Raw genomic sequence first — 17,500 nt, 5'->3', positions numbered from 1 at the left:
CTCTCTGAATAATCTTCAACAAGCAAAATGCAAAACTGTCACTTTTTCCAATTCTGTTAAGAGAGGGTTTAAGTTGAAAAATTGCATAGTTATTCAGGAAATTATGCAGACATCATGATTTGATGACTCAATTCCCAGAGCCCACTAGTTTTGACTGGTGATTATCTTCATCGTTCACAGTAACCACGTTTCCATCCAGTTTTTAGGCGAGTAAAAGTCAAACTGTATAAAAAAAAAATCAAATACAAATGTTCCTTCACTTATCCATAATCATCTCACCATGTAAACTAGCCTACCCGCACAGCTTATCCGCACTGTGTCTGCGCGCTCTTGGCTGGACCAAGGTAGGCACATTTGCTATTTAACGTAACGTTTTTTGTGACAAAACTATCGGTAGAGTTGAAAATACGATGGAAACACATTGAACTTTAGATTTTTATTCTGTACATGAAAACTTAAGCGAAAAATACAATTTTGTGTGCACTACGTCATCACGTACTGATTTGTATCACAACAAGTCAGTTTAGTGGAAACGCCACTGATGGGAAAGGGTGCATGTTTTCTTTATGCAGGTTCTAGAATATTTGCATGAAAATCTGTTGCCAATTGGATGGAAACCTAGTTAGTGTAGATAAATCCCACTGGGGAAATACATAGAAGAAGCTAAGTCATGTTTTCCTCCTTTTTATTGAGCTCTTTTGTGAGAACTACACTCTTAGAAAAAATGTGCTATCTAGAACCTTAAAGGGTTCTTCGACTGTCCCCAAAGGAGAACCCTTTGTAGAACCCTTTTTGGTTGCAGGTAGAACCATTTCTACAGCGAGATCTACATGGAACCCAAAAGGGTTCTAACTGGAACCCAAAAGGGTTATCCTATGGGAACAGCCAAATAACCTTTTTGTAAGAGTGCATCAGTCTCTCATGGGGACATAGAAAGTAGCTGTCAGTGTCATTGACTCTTCATAGCTTTCGCTTCAATTGCCAATACACACAAACACACGCACACATATTCTCCAACTTCACAATCTCACACACACACACACACACACACACACACACACACACACACACACACACACACACACACACACACACACACACACACACACACACACACACACACACACACACACACGACCCTCTCACCACCTAACGCCCACCCACGCCCACCCACATACACATGCTCCCCCCTCATCCCTCTACCCCCCTCCCCTGTTCCCTCTGTGCTCGCTCTCCTTCCTCTCCCTGCAGAGCCTCCAAAGGAATCTTATTAATCAGCTAGCACATTGAACAGGAGCCACATGGTAAGTGGCTCTCGCTACTTAATTCGTTTTATTCTAGCAACCAGCATCGTCTGGAGCCAAAGCTCCTGTTAGAGAAAGCTAGCTTCCTCCCTCCTCTCCTCTGTCTACTCTGTTAGCTGGGGTGTATTCATTAGTGCACAAAGCAGCAAACCATATCAAGAGTTTCTTATTGGACAAATAAAGGTAGGTCCCTCCCCATTTCGTTATGTTGGCTTCTGTTTGTTTCCCAGTGAATACATCCCTGTTCATGCCTGGGAGAAAAATAAGTACTGTGTATCAGACCTGGGTTCAAATACTATTTGAAATCTTTGACATATTTTGAGTTTTTGCTTTAGCCTGCCTAAGAACCAGGTGGGTGGGGTTTGCGTTTTTGAGACGTCGGTGCCTGGTTGTGCCAGGGATGGGGATTGGTACAAATAGACCACTGTGTTATTCCTGATAATTAATGCACCAATTAAGACGGTGAAACGGTTCCCACAATTAACAAATGTTGATGGTGCTTCAGCCTGTCTATATATACTGGAAGAGAGAGGGAGAAAGTCAGACAGTGATTCCTATACAGTGATTCCCTAGATGTGGTAGTGTGCTACTTTTGACCAGAGCCCTATGGGGACTAGGGTGCTATTTGAAGTGCAGACCAGTTGAGTAATGCTCTAACTAGCTCCAGTACTTTATAGTATTAGCATACCTATTGTATTTTTAGCAGCATGCTACACTTTCAATGTATTTGGTGCATGATAGATTGCCTTCAAATATTACTCAATAGTTGAATGAATGATCAATGACTGTTTTTGATTTTCCCTCCTAGTTTGTGTTGCCATGACACTGCCAGGTAGCTGAGTAATGGGTGTAGTCTGGCTATGCAGTCCTGAAAGATGTTGGCTGTAAGATTCAGTGGTAATATGGTAATATTTCCCCTTGCCTTGGTAATATTTCCCGTTACCTTATATTATTCATTCATTCATTCTGTCATTAGCAGTGTGTGTGTGTGTGTGTGTGTGTGTGTGTGTGTGTGTGTGTGTGTGTGTGTGTGTGTGTGTGTGTGTGTGTGTGTGTGTGTGTGTGTCGAGTGTGTGTGTGTGTGTGTGTGTGTGTGTGTGTGTTCGAGTGTGTGTTCGAGTGTGTGTTCGTGTGTGTTTGAGAGTGTCTATCTGTGTCTGTATGTCTCTCCGTCCGTGCATTTGCGTGTGCTTGTGTGTGTACAGTGTAATAATATCTCTCCCTGGGCACAGCTCCGACCTGTATCACCTTATTTTATCCTGTCATTAGCGCCAGCTAGCAGCGTTCGCTTTCCTCAGATCGTTAGCAGTGCGTCGGTCCCAGCACCTCCCAGTTTGACTGCTCTATTGATTCCCAAAAGGTACACTGGGCTTATCTGATGCCCTTAAACACACCGTCGTGATCACATTGCTGCTGAATTAATTGTTATGCAGCCAGGTGGAGGAGGTGTGGAATCTGATATTTTTTTTCCATTTAAGCTTAACCTTTCAAATGTCCGTTTTTCCTCCTCCCCAATGCTGATGCTCTTTTGTCCAGACATGGGAAATCAATGGAGATCTGTGATTTTGCAAGTAGGTCGGCGGTAGTGGTGGCACAGGTGGGGTGATTGGCTTTGCATTACTGTTGAGTTTAGCAGAAACTCACGTTCAAACCATCAACAGGAATAACCAAGAGATCAAAATATTCTTAATTTAATTCCATGTTTGATAGAATACAAAACAGTGCCAGTGCAGTAAGTGCTTAACAAAAAAAGAGCATTACTACTTTTGCATTTCTGTTGAAATGTTCTTTACACTTTTTTCATCTCTTCTTTCTTCCTCCTTCCTCATTCTTCCGTCTTCCTTCTTCCTCTTTCTTTTTCCTTCCTCCTCCTTCTTCCTTCTTCTTCTTCCTCCTCCTTCTTCCTTCTTCCTCCTCCTTCTTCCTTCTTCCTGCTTCTTCCTCCTTCTTCCTATTCTAGCGTACCAGCTGAGGATCTGCCAGGCGCCCCCTGAGGCCGCTAACGCTGATATACTCATGGAGGACGGGGAGCTTGAAATAGGTAAGGCCTTTAGTTCAATCCCAGAATATTCTCAATTTTTCTAATGGCTCGTTTGGGAGAGATTGGGCCTCCTCACTACTCTTCATACTTAGGACGAGGAGGTTTTTCTAACCACCTGACCTAATCAGAAAAAACTCTGGTGATGTTGGTTATAACTATGACCTGTAGTTTTTCCTGGTCAGATCACATGGTCAAGAATACTCCTGGGCATGTATTCATAAAGTGTCTCAGGGTGCTCGGGTTCGATTCAATCTGTAATGCTGAAGCGTGTGATCAACATTTTTATTTAAAGATTTAGCTGACGTATGCAGCGTTTAATTAACGTAGATGCAGTCTCCGCTAACGCAGAAACATTGTCTTTATATTTCAATCACGTTGTTACGTTGAACTTCAGCGATGCAGATTGAATGGAGCCCCTAATCGAGGATCAGTTGAGCTTTTTTAGCTCATAATGAATGAAGATTATATGGACGGGGATCAGCCACACCTATTTCTGAGATGCTTTGTGAGTATAGGTCCTGACCTTACTTCAGCCGCTGAAACTAGCAAACTGAAACCCTTTACACCAGTACCATGTCCCTGTGTTTCACAGCATCCCCCATGTCAGTCTCACCTCTGCTACAGTAAACACGCTGATGTACAATGTTCGCAGAGAGTATTGATCATGGCTTAGAGAAGAGAGGGCTGGCCTCCTCCTGTATGTGTGACCCCCACTAATACCATGGATGGACTCACACACGCACACACACGCACACACACAGACACACACACTCAGACTCACAGACACCTAGCTAGGACACACACATGCATGCACGCATGCGCACACACACACCCTGCTAGACACACAGGGTTATTTCTGCTTTGCCGTGGTATTAATGGTGAGTTAGCAACTAGATCTGTGATTGGTGGGTATGAAAGTGGGCGATCACAGTGGCTGAGATGGATTCACCTTGCCCGGTAACAAGGCCCAAAGACTGTGCGTATGTGTGTTTGTGTCTGTGCGAGTGGTTGTGTGTACTGTAGCAGCCCTGTACAGAATACTAAAACCACTATCATCCATCATCATCTGTGACATGGCCCTCTGCTGCTTTTTAAAGATATCAGATGGCTTCTAAAAGACTAGAATGTTACAGTATATGATGGTGATGACGATGATGAAGAGCATAACTTTTGATTTTCAACACCATTTATTCTTGGTTGCACTAACACTAGTACTACTGCAATACTCATACTTCAGGGACCATGGTTTATTTTGCATTATATACTGGGTGGTTCGCCCCCTGAATGCTGATTGTCTGAAAGCCGTATACCACAGGTATGACAAAATATAACTTTTGACTGTTCTAATTACGTGAGTAACTAGTTTATAATAGTAATAAGACACCTCGGGAATTTGTGGTATATATACACCACAGCTGTTGGCTGTATCCAGGCACTCCGCATTGCGTCGTGTTAAGAACAGCCCTTAGCTGTGGTATATTGGCCATATACCACACCCCCTCGTGCCTTATTGCTTAATTATAACGTCTTGAAGTGTCCTACCCAGGCTAGGTTCTACCTGAAACCAAAAAGGGTTCTTCTAAGGGTTCTCCTATAGGTTATTTTTCTGAAGATTGTACAGTAGGCTACACACTCTCTCTTTCTTTGTCTCTCTCTCTCTTTCAGACACACGCTAACTTGTCTTTTTCACTTTCTGCTCCATTCAACCCTTCTCTCTCTCTCTCTCTCCTCTCAACATTCCCTCTCTTTTGGTATCTCTCCTCTTCCTCCTCCTCCTCAACTCCTCCTCACAGGCGACATCCTCCGGTACCGCTGCCATCCTGGCTTCACCCTGGTGGGGAGTGAGATCCTGATATGCAGGCTGGGGGAGAGACTTCAGATGGACGGGCTTCCTCCCACGTGTCAAGGTGTGTGTGTGTGAGCGCGTGCATGCGTGTGTGCGTTCCTTCGTGCACATAAGTGTGCACAAGTGTGAGCCTGCGAGTGTGTTTGTGCGTGTGTGTGTGCACTCTTGCGTGTGTGTGTGTGGCAGCTGTAATTAAAAGGGTTTAGTCATTTGATGTTGTGCTGCTGTGATGCGTTTTGCCCAGCTCTGTCACAGCCCCTCGTGTTTTCTGTCTTCTCTTCCAGTTCTGTTTCTGTGTCGTCCCTTTCGCTGTGTTTAGTGGCCTAAACAGCTGTTGTCATTAATCTTTTATGGTGCCATATTTCTCTCCTCGATCCCATTGGTGGGACTCACTTTGTCAGGATTTGTCCTGATAATCTACCTGAAAAATATGTTAAACCTGGAAACTCGACTCATCATGGCATCATTCACAGCTTGCGTCCCAAATGGCACTCAATTGCCTACATAGTACATTACTTTAGACTAGGGCTCTTGTCAAAAATAGTGCACTATGTAGGGAATAGGGTACCATTTGGAAGGCAGTCACAGTATTTTGCAACCGGAACTGGAACTCGATCAAAACCAACTCCCAGGCGTATGTTAAAAATAGAATGAAGTAGAGCTGAAAGTTTTCACATAACTTTGAAGTTAATTTACAGTACCAGTCAAAAGTCTGGACACACCTACTCATGCAAGAGTTTTCGCTTTATTAGTACTATTTTCTACATTGTAGAATAAAAGGAGAGACATCAAAACTGTGAAATAACACATATGGAATCATGTAGTAACCAAAAAAGTGTTAAACAAATCAAAATATATTTTATATTTTAGATTCTTCAAAGTATCCACCCTTTGCCTTGATGACAGCTTTGCACACTCTTGGTATTCTCTTAACCAGCTTCACCTGGAATGCTTCTCCAACAATTCCCACATATGCTGAGCACTTGTTGGCTGCTTTTCCTTCACTCTGCGGTCCAACTCATCCCAAACCATCTCAATTGGGTTGAGTTTGGGTGATTGTGGAGGCCAGGTCATCTGATGCAGCATTCCATCACTCTCCTTCTTGGTCAAATAGCCCTTACACAGCCTGGAGGTGTGTTGGGTCATTGTCCTGTTGAAAAACAAATGATAGTTCCACTAAGCGCAAACCAGATGGGTTGGCGTATCGCTGCAGAATGCTGTTGTAGCCAAGCTACATGCTACAAGTGTGCCTTGTCACCAGAAAAGCAACCCACACATCACACCTCCTCCTCCATGCTTCACGGTGGGAACCACACACACTGTACACACACATGCGGAGATCTGCATCTCACAAAGACACAGCGGTTGGAACCAAAATCTCAAATTTTGACTCATCAAACCAAAGGACAGATTTTTACCAGGGCGGCAGGTATCCTAGTGGTTAGAGAGGTGGCCAGTAACCAAAAGGTTGCTGGATCAAATCCTGAGCTGACAAGGTAAAAATCTGTCGTTCTGCCCCTGAACAAGGCAGTTAAGCCACTGTTCCCCGTAGGCCATCATTGTAAATAAGAATTTCATCTTAACTGACTTGCCTAGTTAAATAAAGGTTCAATAAAAATAATTTCCATTGCTCGTGTTTCTTGACCAAAGAAGTATTTTCTTCTTGTTGGTGTCCTTTAGTAGTGGTTTCTTTGCAGCAATTCAGGCCTTATTCACACAGTCTCCTCTGAACAGTTGATGTTGAGATGTGTCTTTTACTTGAACTCTGTTAAGCATTTATTTGGGTTGCAATCTGAGGTGCAGTTAACTCTAATGAATGTATCCTCTGCAGCAGAGGTAACTCTGGGTCTTTCTTTCCTGTGGCAGTCCTCATGAAAGCCAGTTTCATCACAGCGCTTAATGGTTTTTGCAACTGCACTTGAAGAAACTTTCAAAGTTCTTGAAATATTCCACATTGATTGACCTTCATGTCTTAAAGTAATGTAGTGATGGACTGTCGTTTCTCTTTGCTTATTTGAGCTGTTCTTGCCATAATATGGACTTGGTATTTTACCAAATAGGGCAATTTTCTGTATACCACCCCTACCTTGTCACAACACAACTGATTGGCTCAAAAGCATTAAGAAGGAAATAAAACCTTTTTTAAATGACTTTTAACAAGGCACCTGTTAGTTGAAATGCATTCCAGGTGACTACCTCATGAAGCTGGTTGAGAGAATGTCTAGAGTGTGCAAAGCTGTCATCAAGGCAAAGGCTGGTGTCACGTTTGTCATAACGAGGAGACCAAGGCGCAGCATGATTTGAATACATTCCTCTTTTAATAAAGAACATTAAACAAAATAACAAACGACCGTGAAGCTAATACAACAAATGGTGACATGCAACTACACATAGACAATAACCCACAAAACCAAAATGGAAAATGGCAACCTAGATAGGACCCCCCCCCCCCCCCCAAAGGTGCGGACTCCCGACCACAAACCTGAACTTCTGGGGGAGGGTCCGGGTGGGTATCTACCCTCCGTGGCAGCTCTGGTTCTGGACGCCGCCACACTTCCGCTCATGTAGCACTGACCCATGGATCCTCGCCGTAGGCCCCGGGCTGGGGACCCTCGCTGCGTGGACCATCGCCGGATGTTCTGGACTGGGGACCGTCGCTGGAGACCCTGGGCTGGGGACCGTCGCTGGAGACCCCGGATTGTGTCCCGTTGCTGGAGACCCCGGACTGGGGACCATCGTTGGAGGCTCCGGACTGTGGCCCGTCGTTGGAGGTTCCGGACTGTGGCCCGTCGCCGGACGCTCCGGACTGGGTACTGTCGCCGGACGATCCGGACTGGGTACTGTCGCCAGACGCTCCGGACTGGGTACTGTCGCCGGACGCTCTGAACTGAGTACTATCGCCGGACACTCTGGACTGCCGAGGCGCACTGTAGGTGCCGGCATTGGTGGTACAAGGCGTACTGGACTACCGATGCGCACTGTAGGCCTGGTGCATGGTGCCGGCACTGGTGGTACCGGGCTGAGGACACGCACCTCAGGGCGAGTGCAGGGAGGAGGAACAGGACTTATTGGACTCTGGAGGCACACTGGTGGCCTGGTGAGTGGTGCCAGAACTAGTGGTACCGGGCCAAGGACACGCACCTCAGAGCGAGTGCGGGAAGGAGAAACATGACGTACTGGACTCTAGAGGCGCACTGGAGGCCTGGTGCGTGGTGCCAGAACTGGTGGTACCGGGCCGAGGACACGCACCTCAGGGCGAGTGGGGGAAGGAGGAACATGACGTACTGGACTCTGAAGGCGCACTTGAGGAAGGGTGTGAAGAGTAGGAACTGGAGACCTGGTGTGTATAGCCGGCATCAATTGTTCCGAAACTTTAACACGTTTCAGGATGAGTACGAGGAACTGACACAGGTGGCATTGGACAGCTAACACGCTCCTCAGGGCGAATGCCGTGCATACTACGCCAAACCTACAGCTCTCTCTCTTCACTCTCCTCCAATTTATTCAACAACTTCTCGAAGGTCTCATAATCTCCCCTCCGTTCACTCTCCTCCAATCTGTCCCATAACTCCTCGACAATCTCTGACTCACCCCTCAACTTCGCAGACTGCTCCATGTGCCCCCGCAAATTTTTTAGGGGGGGGTTTCTGTGGGCTACCTCCCCGACGTCGTTGCTGTCCTCTCTTGCTCCTAGGCGACTCCTCAGCCTGCGTCCAGGGTCCTGCTCCGTCCAAAATTTCCTCCCAGGTCCATTCCTCCTTAACACGCTGCTTGGTCCTTTTATGGTTTGTTTATTCTGTCACGTTCTTCATAACGAGAAGACCAAGGTGCAGCGTGATAAGAATACACTAAACAAACTAACAAAACAACAAAACGAACGTGAAGCTATATAGAACGAGTGCTGACATGCAACTACACATAGACAATAACCTACAAAACCAAAATGGAAAATGGCAACCTAAATAGGATCCCCAATCAGAGACAACGATAAACAGCTGCCTCTGATTGGGAACCAATTCAGGCCACCATAGACCTACATTATCTAACAAAAACCCTACACAGGACAAAACACACATACCCACCCTTGTCACACCCTGACCTGACCAAAATAATACATAAAACATAGATAACTAATGTCAGGGTGTGACAAGTGGCTACATTAAAGAATCTCAAATACAACATATATTTTAATTTGTTTAACACTTTTTTTGGTTACTACATGATTCCATTTGTGTTATTTCATAGTTTTGATGTCTTCACTATTATTCTACAGTGTAGAAATAGTAAAAACAAATAAAAAACCTTGAATGAGTAGATGTGTTCACACTTTTGACTGGTACTGTATATAAATAGACTGCTCAAAAAAATAAAGGGAACACTTAAACAACACAATGTAACTCAAAGTCAATCACACTTCTGTGAAATCAAACTGTCCACTTAGGAAGCAACACCGATTGACAATACATTTTACATGCTGTTGTGCAAATGAAATAGACAACAGGTGGAAATTATAGGCAATTAGCAAGACACCCCCAATAAAGGAGTGGTTCTGCAGGTGGTGACCACAGGCCACTTCTCAGTTCCTATGCTTCCTGGCTGATGTTGTGGTCACTTTTGAATGCTGGCGGTGCTTTCACTCTAGTGGTAGCATGAGACGGAGTCTACAACCCACACAAGTGGCTCAGGTAGTGTAGCTCATCCAGGATGGCACATCAATGCGAGCTGTGGCAAGAAGGTTTGCTGTGTCTGTCAGCGTAGTGTCCAGAGCATGGAGGCGCTACCAGGAGACAGGCCAGTACATCAGGAGACGTGGAGGAGGCCAACAACCCAGCAGCAGGACCGCTACCTCCGCCTTTGTGCAAGGAGGAGCAGGAGGAGCACTGCCAGAGCCCTGCAAAATGACCTCCAGCAGGCCACAAATGTGCATGTGTCTGCTCAAACGGTCAGAAACAGACTCCATGAGGGTGGTATGAGGGCCCGACGTCCACAGGTGGGGGTTGTGCTTACAGCCCGACACCGTGCAGCACGTTTGGCATTTGCCAGAGAACACCAAGATTGGCAAAACTCGCCACTGGCGCCCTGTGCCCACTGGCGCCCTGTGCTCTCACACTGAGCACATGTGACAGGCGTGACAGTCTGGAGACGCCGTGGAGAACGTTCTGCTGCCTGCAACATCCTCCAGCATGACCGGTTTGGCGGTGGGTCAGTCATGGTGTGGGGTGGCATTTCTTTGAGGGGCCGCACAGCCCTCCATGTGCTCGCCAGAGGTAGCCTGACTGCCATTAGGTACCGAGATGAGATCCTCAGACCCCTTGTGAGACCACATGCTGGTGCGGTTGGCCCTCGGTTCCTCCTAATGCAAGACAATGCTAGACCTCATGTGGCTGGAGTGTGTCAGCAGTTCCTGCAAGAGGAAGGCATTGATGCTATGGACTGGCCCACCCGTTCCCCAGACCTGAATCCAATTGAGCACATCTGGGACATCATGTCTCGCTCCATCCACCAACGCCACGTTGCACCACAGACTGTCCAGAAGTTGGCGGATGCTTTAGTCCAGGTCTGGGAGGAGATCCCTCAGGAGACCATCCACCACCTCATCAGGAGCATGCCCAGGCGTTGTAGGGAGGTCATACAGGCACGTGGAGGCCACACACACTACTGAGCCTCATTTTGACTTGTTTTAAGGACATTACATCAAAGTTGGATCAGCCTGTAGTGTGGTTTTCCACTTTAATTTTGAGTGTGACTCCAAATCCAGACCTCCATGGGTTGATACATTTGATTTCCATTGATCATTTTTGGGTGATTTTGTTGTCAGCACATTCAACTACGTAAAGAAAAAAGTACTTAATAAGAATATTTCATTCATTCAGATCTAGGATGTGTTATTTTGGTGTTCCCTTTATTTTTTGAGCAGTGTATATTGTCTGTGTAATAAATAAGGACAACCCATAAAGTAAGGGGAGGTTCTTTTCTCGGCACAATGTAACCACTCCTCTTATTGTTTTGCTTCTTGGCCGACTGTGTTTACTTAGTTTAGTGAGTACTGTCTCCTGGGTGACCACTGAATAAATGACATGTATAGAAAGATACAGAATCCACCTCTAACATACATTTTGTCTGCTGTTATGTGCCCACCCAGTGCAATGCCCGGCCCACGATGTAAGGTTTGACTCTACTGGGGTAATCCTGAGTCCAGGCTACCCTGAAAGCTACCCAAATCTGCAGATGTGTATCTGGACTATCAATGTAGAGAAGGGCTACAACATCACATTGTACTTCGAGTCCTTCCAGACCGAGAGGGAGTTCGACATCCTAGAAGTCTTTGATGGTAGCTACTGTAGCATTACACTAGCCTGGTCCCATAACGGTTTCTGCTGTCTTGCCAACTCATTACAGCACAAACAGATCTGGGACCAGGCTAGCATTGCACACTGTGATGTTTTTTGAACCTGTTCTGCTTTTGCTCAGAGTTGTGTTGTGTTCAAACTGTCTACTTGGGCTGCAGTGGCATTGTAAATGTAATCTTTAGTGAATTGCGTTTGGAGAATTTGGGAATGAAATGGCTAGAAGTGTCAGTATTAAATGCAAGTCCTACAGAACTTTGTATGACCTCCCTTTGAATGAATGCAACAACATGAATGTGAAGCAACCACAATACCACTGAACACATTTAGATTCATGCTGTAATGTCTAAAAGGCCTTTGTGATGTACAATGTTCAGCCCCACTTCTCATAACTAAAGATTAAAGATGCTCAAATTTGAATAGTTCGCCTAATTTCAGTTTATGTGACATAACAAGCAAGTATAGTGTAGAGAATCATTATACTATCTAAAGCGGTGTGAAATATATTTTTAATAACCAAACGTATTGTATTTTCAGCTGTGTACAAAACCGAAAGTAAAAGAAGCCCAAACTAAACTTAAGAATGGGAAGCATAGAAATAGCGTGCACCACTTCTTAGACTTGCTTTCAATGAGAATGACAGATTAATAACGCACATTTATGTGAATTTAGTCTGGTGGCCCAAAAAGTTACATATTGCAGCTTTAATACAATGTTACTGAAGCTGTTATTCTTTCTTAGCCTTGTAAATGTATGATGTTTTCAACACAAATACACAAACATCTGCCTTATTGTTAGCATCCTCTCTCTCTCTCTCTCTCTCTCTCTCTCGCTCTTGCTCTCTATCTCTATCTCTATCTCTATCTCTATCTCTATCTCTCTCTCGCTCTCGCTCTCGCTCTCGCTCTCGCTCTCTCTCTCTCTCTCTCTCTCTCTCTCTCTCTCTCTCTCTCTCTCTCTCTCTCTCTCTCTCTCTCTCTCTCTCTCTCTCTCTCTCTCTCTCTCTCTCTCTCTCTCTTACTTTTCTCTCTTTTCTCTCTCTCTCTCTCTCTCTCTCTCTCTCTCTCTTACTTTTCTCTCTCTTCTCTCTCTCTCTCTCTCTCTAGGTCCCAGTACTAACAGTCAGACTCTGGCCACCTTCAGCGGTGACGTCCCCGCGCCCTTCAACATCACTACCACCGGCCACCAACTCACACTGCGCTGGTCCTCCGACCACGGCACCAACAAGAAGGGCTTCCGTATCCGCTATGTTGGTGAGTATCAAAGTATGTATCCATTTAAATCACTCTTATTCACTTGCACGTTTATGTCTTTTGAGAGTGAGGATTGCGGAGTGAGTTTGTGTGCGTGCTTGCTTGCATGTGAGAGTGGGAGAATTATTGCAAAGTAGATAGTAGATACTAAAAACTTGCATGTGGAATATTGTGGTTGTACTCAATATTTGTCTGTCTTTCCTTGAGGTATTGAAGAATTAACAATTTACAGTATTGATGCATTTACATACACTGTCATGGAGGTTAGCGCATTGTTGAGGTTCAGAGCACATTAAATAGATTTTGCTCTAAGCTATGCACTCATTCTCTGACTGGCTAAAACCATGGGCCTAGTGCTGCTTCCTCATATCTTGGTGCTACTACAGATGTCAGTGGAGATGTCAGTCAGGGCCTGGGGACCCTAAACAACCACAGAGCTGGGTCACACTTTGCTGAGCAGGCAGGCGGGCCAGGGACAGACAGGGCCTGAACAGGTCAAATGTTGGTCAGAGCTGACAGCCAGTCTGTCCCTAATAGTCCTGAGTAAGACATAGCTTTGTCTCAGGCTACACAGCTTTTTCCAAATGTGACAACAGACGCTGCGCTAAGACCCCCAAGGCAAAAGACACCTATGGTCTCCCCAGACTGTGATGCCGACGGCGATAACACCATGTGAAAAGCTAAAGGAGTAGTAGTAAGACAGCACAAAGCAGTATTAGGACTAGACTGCAGTATTAGGAATAGACTGCAATATTAGGAATAGACTGCAGTATTGGGACTAGACTGCAGAATTAGGGCTAGCATGCAGTATTAGGACTAGTCTGCAGTATTAGGACTAATCTGCAGTATTAGGACTAGACTGCAGATTTAGGACTACTCTGCAGTATTAGGACTAGTCTGCAGTATTAGGACTAGTCTGCAGTATTAGGACTAGACTGCAGATTTAGGACTACTCTGCAGTATTAGGACTAGACTGCAGTATTAGGACTAGACTGTTGTATTAGGACTAGTCTGCAGTATTAGGACTAGACTGCAGATTTAGGACTACTCTGTAGTATTAGGACCAGTCTGCAGTATTAGGACTAGACTGCAGTATTAGGACCAGACTGCAGTATTAGGACAATACTGCAGTATTAGGGCTAGACTGCAGTATTAGGACTAGACTGTTGTATTAGTACTAGACTGCAGTTTTAGGGCTTGACTGCAGTATAAGGGCTAGACTGCAGTATTAGGACTAGCCTGCAGTATTAGGACTAGTCTGCAGTATTAGGACTAGACTGCAAGATTAGGACAAGACTGCAGTATTAGGCCAAGACTGCAGTATTAGGACTAGACTGCAGTATTAGGACTAGACTGCAGTATTAGGACTAGACAGCAGTATTAGAAATAGACTGCAGTATTAGAAATAGACTGCAGTATTAGGACAAAACTGCAGTATTCGGACAAGACTGCAGTATTCGGACAAGACTGCAGTATTAGGACTAGACTGCAGTATTAGGACAGGACTGCAGTATTAGGACAAGACTGAAGTATTAGAAATAGACTGCAGTATTAGAAATAGACTGCAGTATTAGAAATAGACTGCAGTATTAGGACAGGACTGCAGTATTAGAAATAGACTGCAGTATTAGAAATAGACTGCAGTATTAGAAATAGACTGCAGTATTAGAACAAGACTGAAGTATTAGGACAAGACTGCAGTATTATAAATAGACTGCAGTATTAGAAATAGACTGCAGTATTAGAACAAGACTGCAGTATTAGGACAAGACTGCAGTATTAGGACAAGACTGCAGTATTAGAAATAGACTGCAGTATTAGAAATAGACTGCAGTATTAGGACAAGACTGCAATATTAGAACAAGACTGCAGTATTAGGACAAGACTGCAGTATTAGGACAAGACTGCAGTATTAGGACAAGACTGAAGTATTAGGATAAGACTGCAGTATTATAAATAGACTGCAGTATTAGAAATAGACTGCAGTATTAGAACAAGACTGCAGTATTAGGACAAGACTGCAGTATTCGGACAAGACTGCAGTATTAGGACTAGACTGCAGTATTAGGACAGGACTGCAGTATTAGGACAAGACTGAAGTATTAGAAATAGACTGCAGTATTAGAAATAGACTGCAGTATTAGGACAGGACTCCAGTATTAGAAATAGACTGCAGTATTAGAAATAGACTGCAGTATTAGAACAAGACTGCAGTATTAGGACAAGACTGCAGTATTAGAAATAGACTGCAGTATTAGAAATAGACTGCAGTATTAGAACAAGACTGAAGTATTAGGACAAGACTGAAGTATTAGGACAAGACTGCAGTATTAGAAATAGACTGCAGTATTAGAAATAGACTGCAGTATTAGAAATAGACTGCAGTATTAGGACAAGACTGCAATATTAGGACAAGACTGCAGTATTAGGCTAAGACTGCAGTATTAGAACTACACTGCAGTATTAGGACTAGACTGCAGTATTTGGGCTAGTCTGCAGTATAAGGATTAGATTGCAGTATTAGGAATGTAGCTTGTGAGGAACAACAAGACTACGGCTAGGGAAGTCCAAATATTCCCAGAGTAAGGACTTGGCTGCAAGGCCGTGCCAATAATTCTAATGGAGGTTTTTGTGATTGAGTAGCCATAGCAACATCCCTTTTCATCTCCACTTCCATTATCTAAGTATATTCATCTTTTCAGGAAGATACCTAGTCGCTGAATTTCTACAGAAACACAATCTCTATTTTTTTCAGAGAAACAGACAAAAAATCTCAATCGTTATTGATATTTGGTGTTAGCGATGCATCAACAAATAGTTTGGCCTAACACTCTGTCTTTATTTTTGCTTTCACATTATAAGATGTTGTTCTTGAGCTGCCTCGTCGTGTTTGTTCTGCTGTGTATAACCCAGTTACATTTCTGATACTTTTCCAAATAATAACTGACATTGTGCAAATGACTCCCTGCCTCAGAGATTGCTGGTATCTCATAACATGGAGTCATGCAGCTGAGGGAACTTGTAATTTGGCACTCAGTATGTGCGTCAGGAGATTTGCTGGGGGATAACTTCCTCGCTTGTTTAAGTATGCAAGATATTTGTAGTAAATCTGCTTTGAAGTGTTGTGACGCTCAAGCTAGAGTTTAGCATCTCTCTCTCGCTCTCCTCTCTCTCACTCTTCCTCTCTCACTCTTACTCTCCCTTTTCCTCTTCATCTTCCTGACAGTCTTTCTATTCTGCATCCTCTCCATAACTCTCTGTCTCAGAGCCCAATTCTTTCTTTATCTCCCTCGCTCGCTCTCTGTCTTTTCCTCTCTCTCTCTCTTTTCCTTTCTCTTTCTCTTTCTCTCTGTCTCTCTTCCTCTCTTCCTCTTTCTCTCTCTCTCACTATTTTCCTCTCTCTCTCTCTCTCTCTCCCCTCTCTCTCTCTTCCTCTCTCTCTCTCCCTCTTTCTCTCTCTCTCTCCCTCCCTCTCCCTCTCCCTCCCTCCCTCCCTCCCCCTCTCTCTCTCTCTCTCTCTCTCTCTCCCTCTCTCTCTCTCTCTCTCCCTCTTTCTCTATCTCTCTTCCTCTCTCCCTCTCTCTGTCAGCATTCTTTGCCTCTTCTATAATCTTCCTCAGTGAGATAATATGACAGAGTTGCTTTCTGCTCTGCATTCAATATGTTTACATTTCCATACTACATACTAGGCACGTAGCCTAGCGGTTAGAGTGTGGGGCCAAATACCTGAGCTGACAAGGTGAAAAATCTGTCTGTGCCCATTAGCAAGGTACGTAGCCCTAATTTGCTCCAGGGGTGCCGTACTACTATGGCTGCCCTGTAAAACAACTCATTTCACTGCACCTATCTTTTTATGTGCTAGCCCTTACCATTGTTCACACACAATCAGACCAGTGCTTTTTAACTGTAGGTTTAATATGGATCAGAATGAATAAGGCCTGTAAGTCAGAACTTGCTGTGTGAACTAGAATTGACACTCCCGGATGTGGGTTGACTTTGCCCTTCTACTGTAGTTATGAAAGTGACAAGTTGAGGTACATGCTTGGCCTTGTTATACAAACTGCTCAGTTGAAGGAGCACTCAGAGCACTTTATAGTGCATTTAGATGGTGATGGAGACGAGATATCACATGTTAGCTGGTGAACTCTTAATGTTTTTCAAGTTAGCAATTCTTTCCTAGTTGCTAGGTTAGTACATGGTGGCACAAATGGAGTGGCATGATGGCACAAATGGACTGGTACCCAGGATAGATCAAAACAGTATGTAAAGCAGAAAGATAAAACTTTTTTTTTTAACAAAAACAACATTAACCTTAAAATGGGGGTCAGGAGGCTTTTTCTCACGAGGAGGAACTCTCCCCTTTTAGTCTTACAGGACATAGGACACCAACACACCTAGAATTAACCCTGTGTTGTGCTGACTTTGTAATTACTGTTTGTACGTGTATGCTGAGTGTGGTGTGTGTCTCACGCCTGCCCACTGATTTGGTGTGACACAGTCCTCGTCCCCATCTTCCTGTTCGTGCAGGGCTCAGGGCCAAGTGTCAACGCAGGAAGAAGCTGCACAGCATGCTTTTACATAACTACACTGAACTGAACTGTGAGAAGTGTTTAAACGTGTTAATGCCAGAGAGAGTGATATTGATGTAATGGTATGTATATATATTGTACATACTGTACGTATACTGCATATGTGTGGGGAAATTACAG

The 17,500-nt window shown here is 44.4% G+C and overlaps 1 protein-coding gene across 3 annotated transcripts in view; it reads left to right on the top strand.

Moving 5' to 3' along the window:
* LOC139392197 (CUB and sushi domain-containing protein 3-like) overlaps positions 1 to 17,500 on the top strand; it is a 634,291-nt gene that overhangs the window by 523,108 nt on the left and 93,683 nt on the right. For 2 of the 3 annotated variants that reach the window (XM_071139990.1, XM_071139989.1), the window contains exons 45-48: positions 3,265 to 3,345; positions 5,139 to 5,252; positions 11,334 to 11,522; positions 12,645 to 12,803. In XM_071139990.1, the coding sequence (XP_070996091.1) occupies positions 3,265 to 3,345; positions 5,139 to 5,252; positions 11,334 to 11,522; positions 12,645 to 12,803 (543 nt within the window). The remainder of the gene's footprint in view (positions 1 to 3,264; positions 3,346 to 5,138; positions 5,253 to 11,333; positions 11,523 to 12,644; positions 12,804 to 17,500) is intronic. The other variant, XM_071139991.1, reaches the window with a different exon arrangement.

This window comes from Oncorhynchus clarkii, chromosome 32 (assembly GCF_045791955.1).
Source record: "Oncorhynchus clarkii lewisi isolate Uvic-CL-2024 chromosome 32, UVic_Ocla_1.0, whole genome shotgun sequence".
Classification (NCBI taxonomy): domain Eukaryota; kingdom Metazoa; phylum Chordata; class Actinopteri; order Salmoniformes; family Salmonidae; genus Oncorhynchus; species Oncorhynchus clarkii.
The sequence above is the reverse complement of the archived record's forward strand: the minus strand, read 5'-3'. Positions and strand labels throughout refer to the sequence as shown.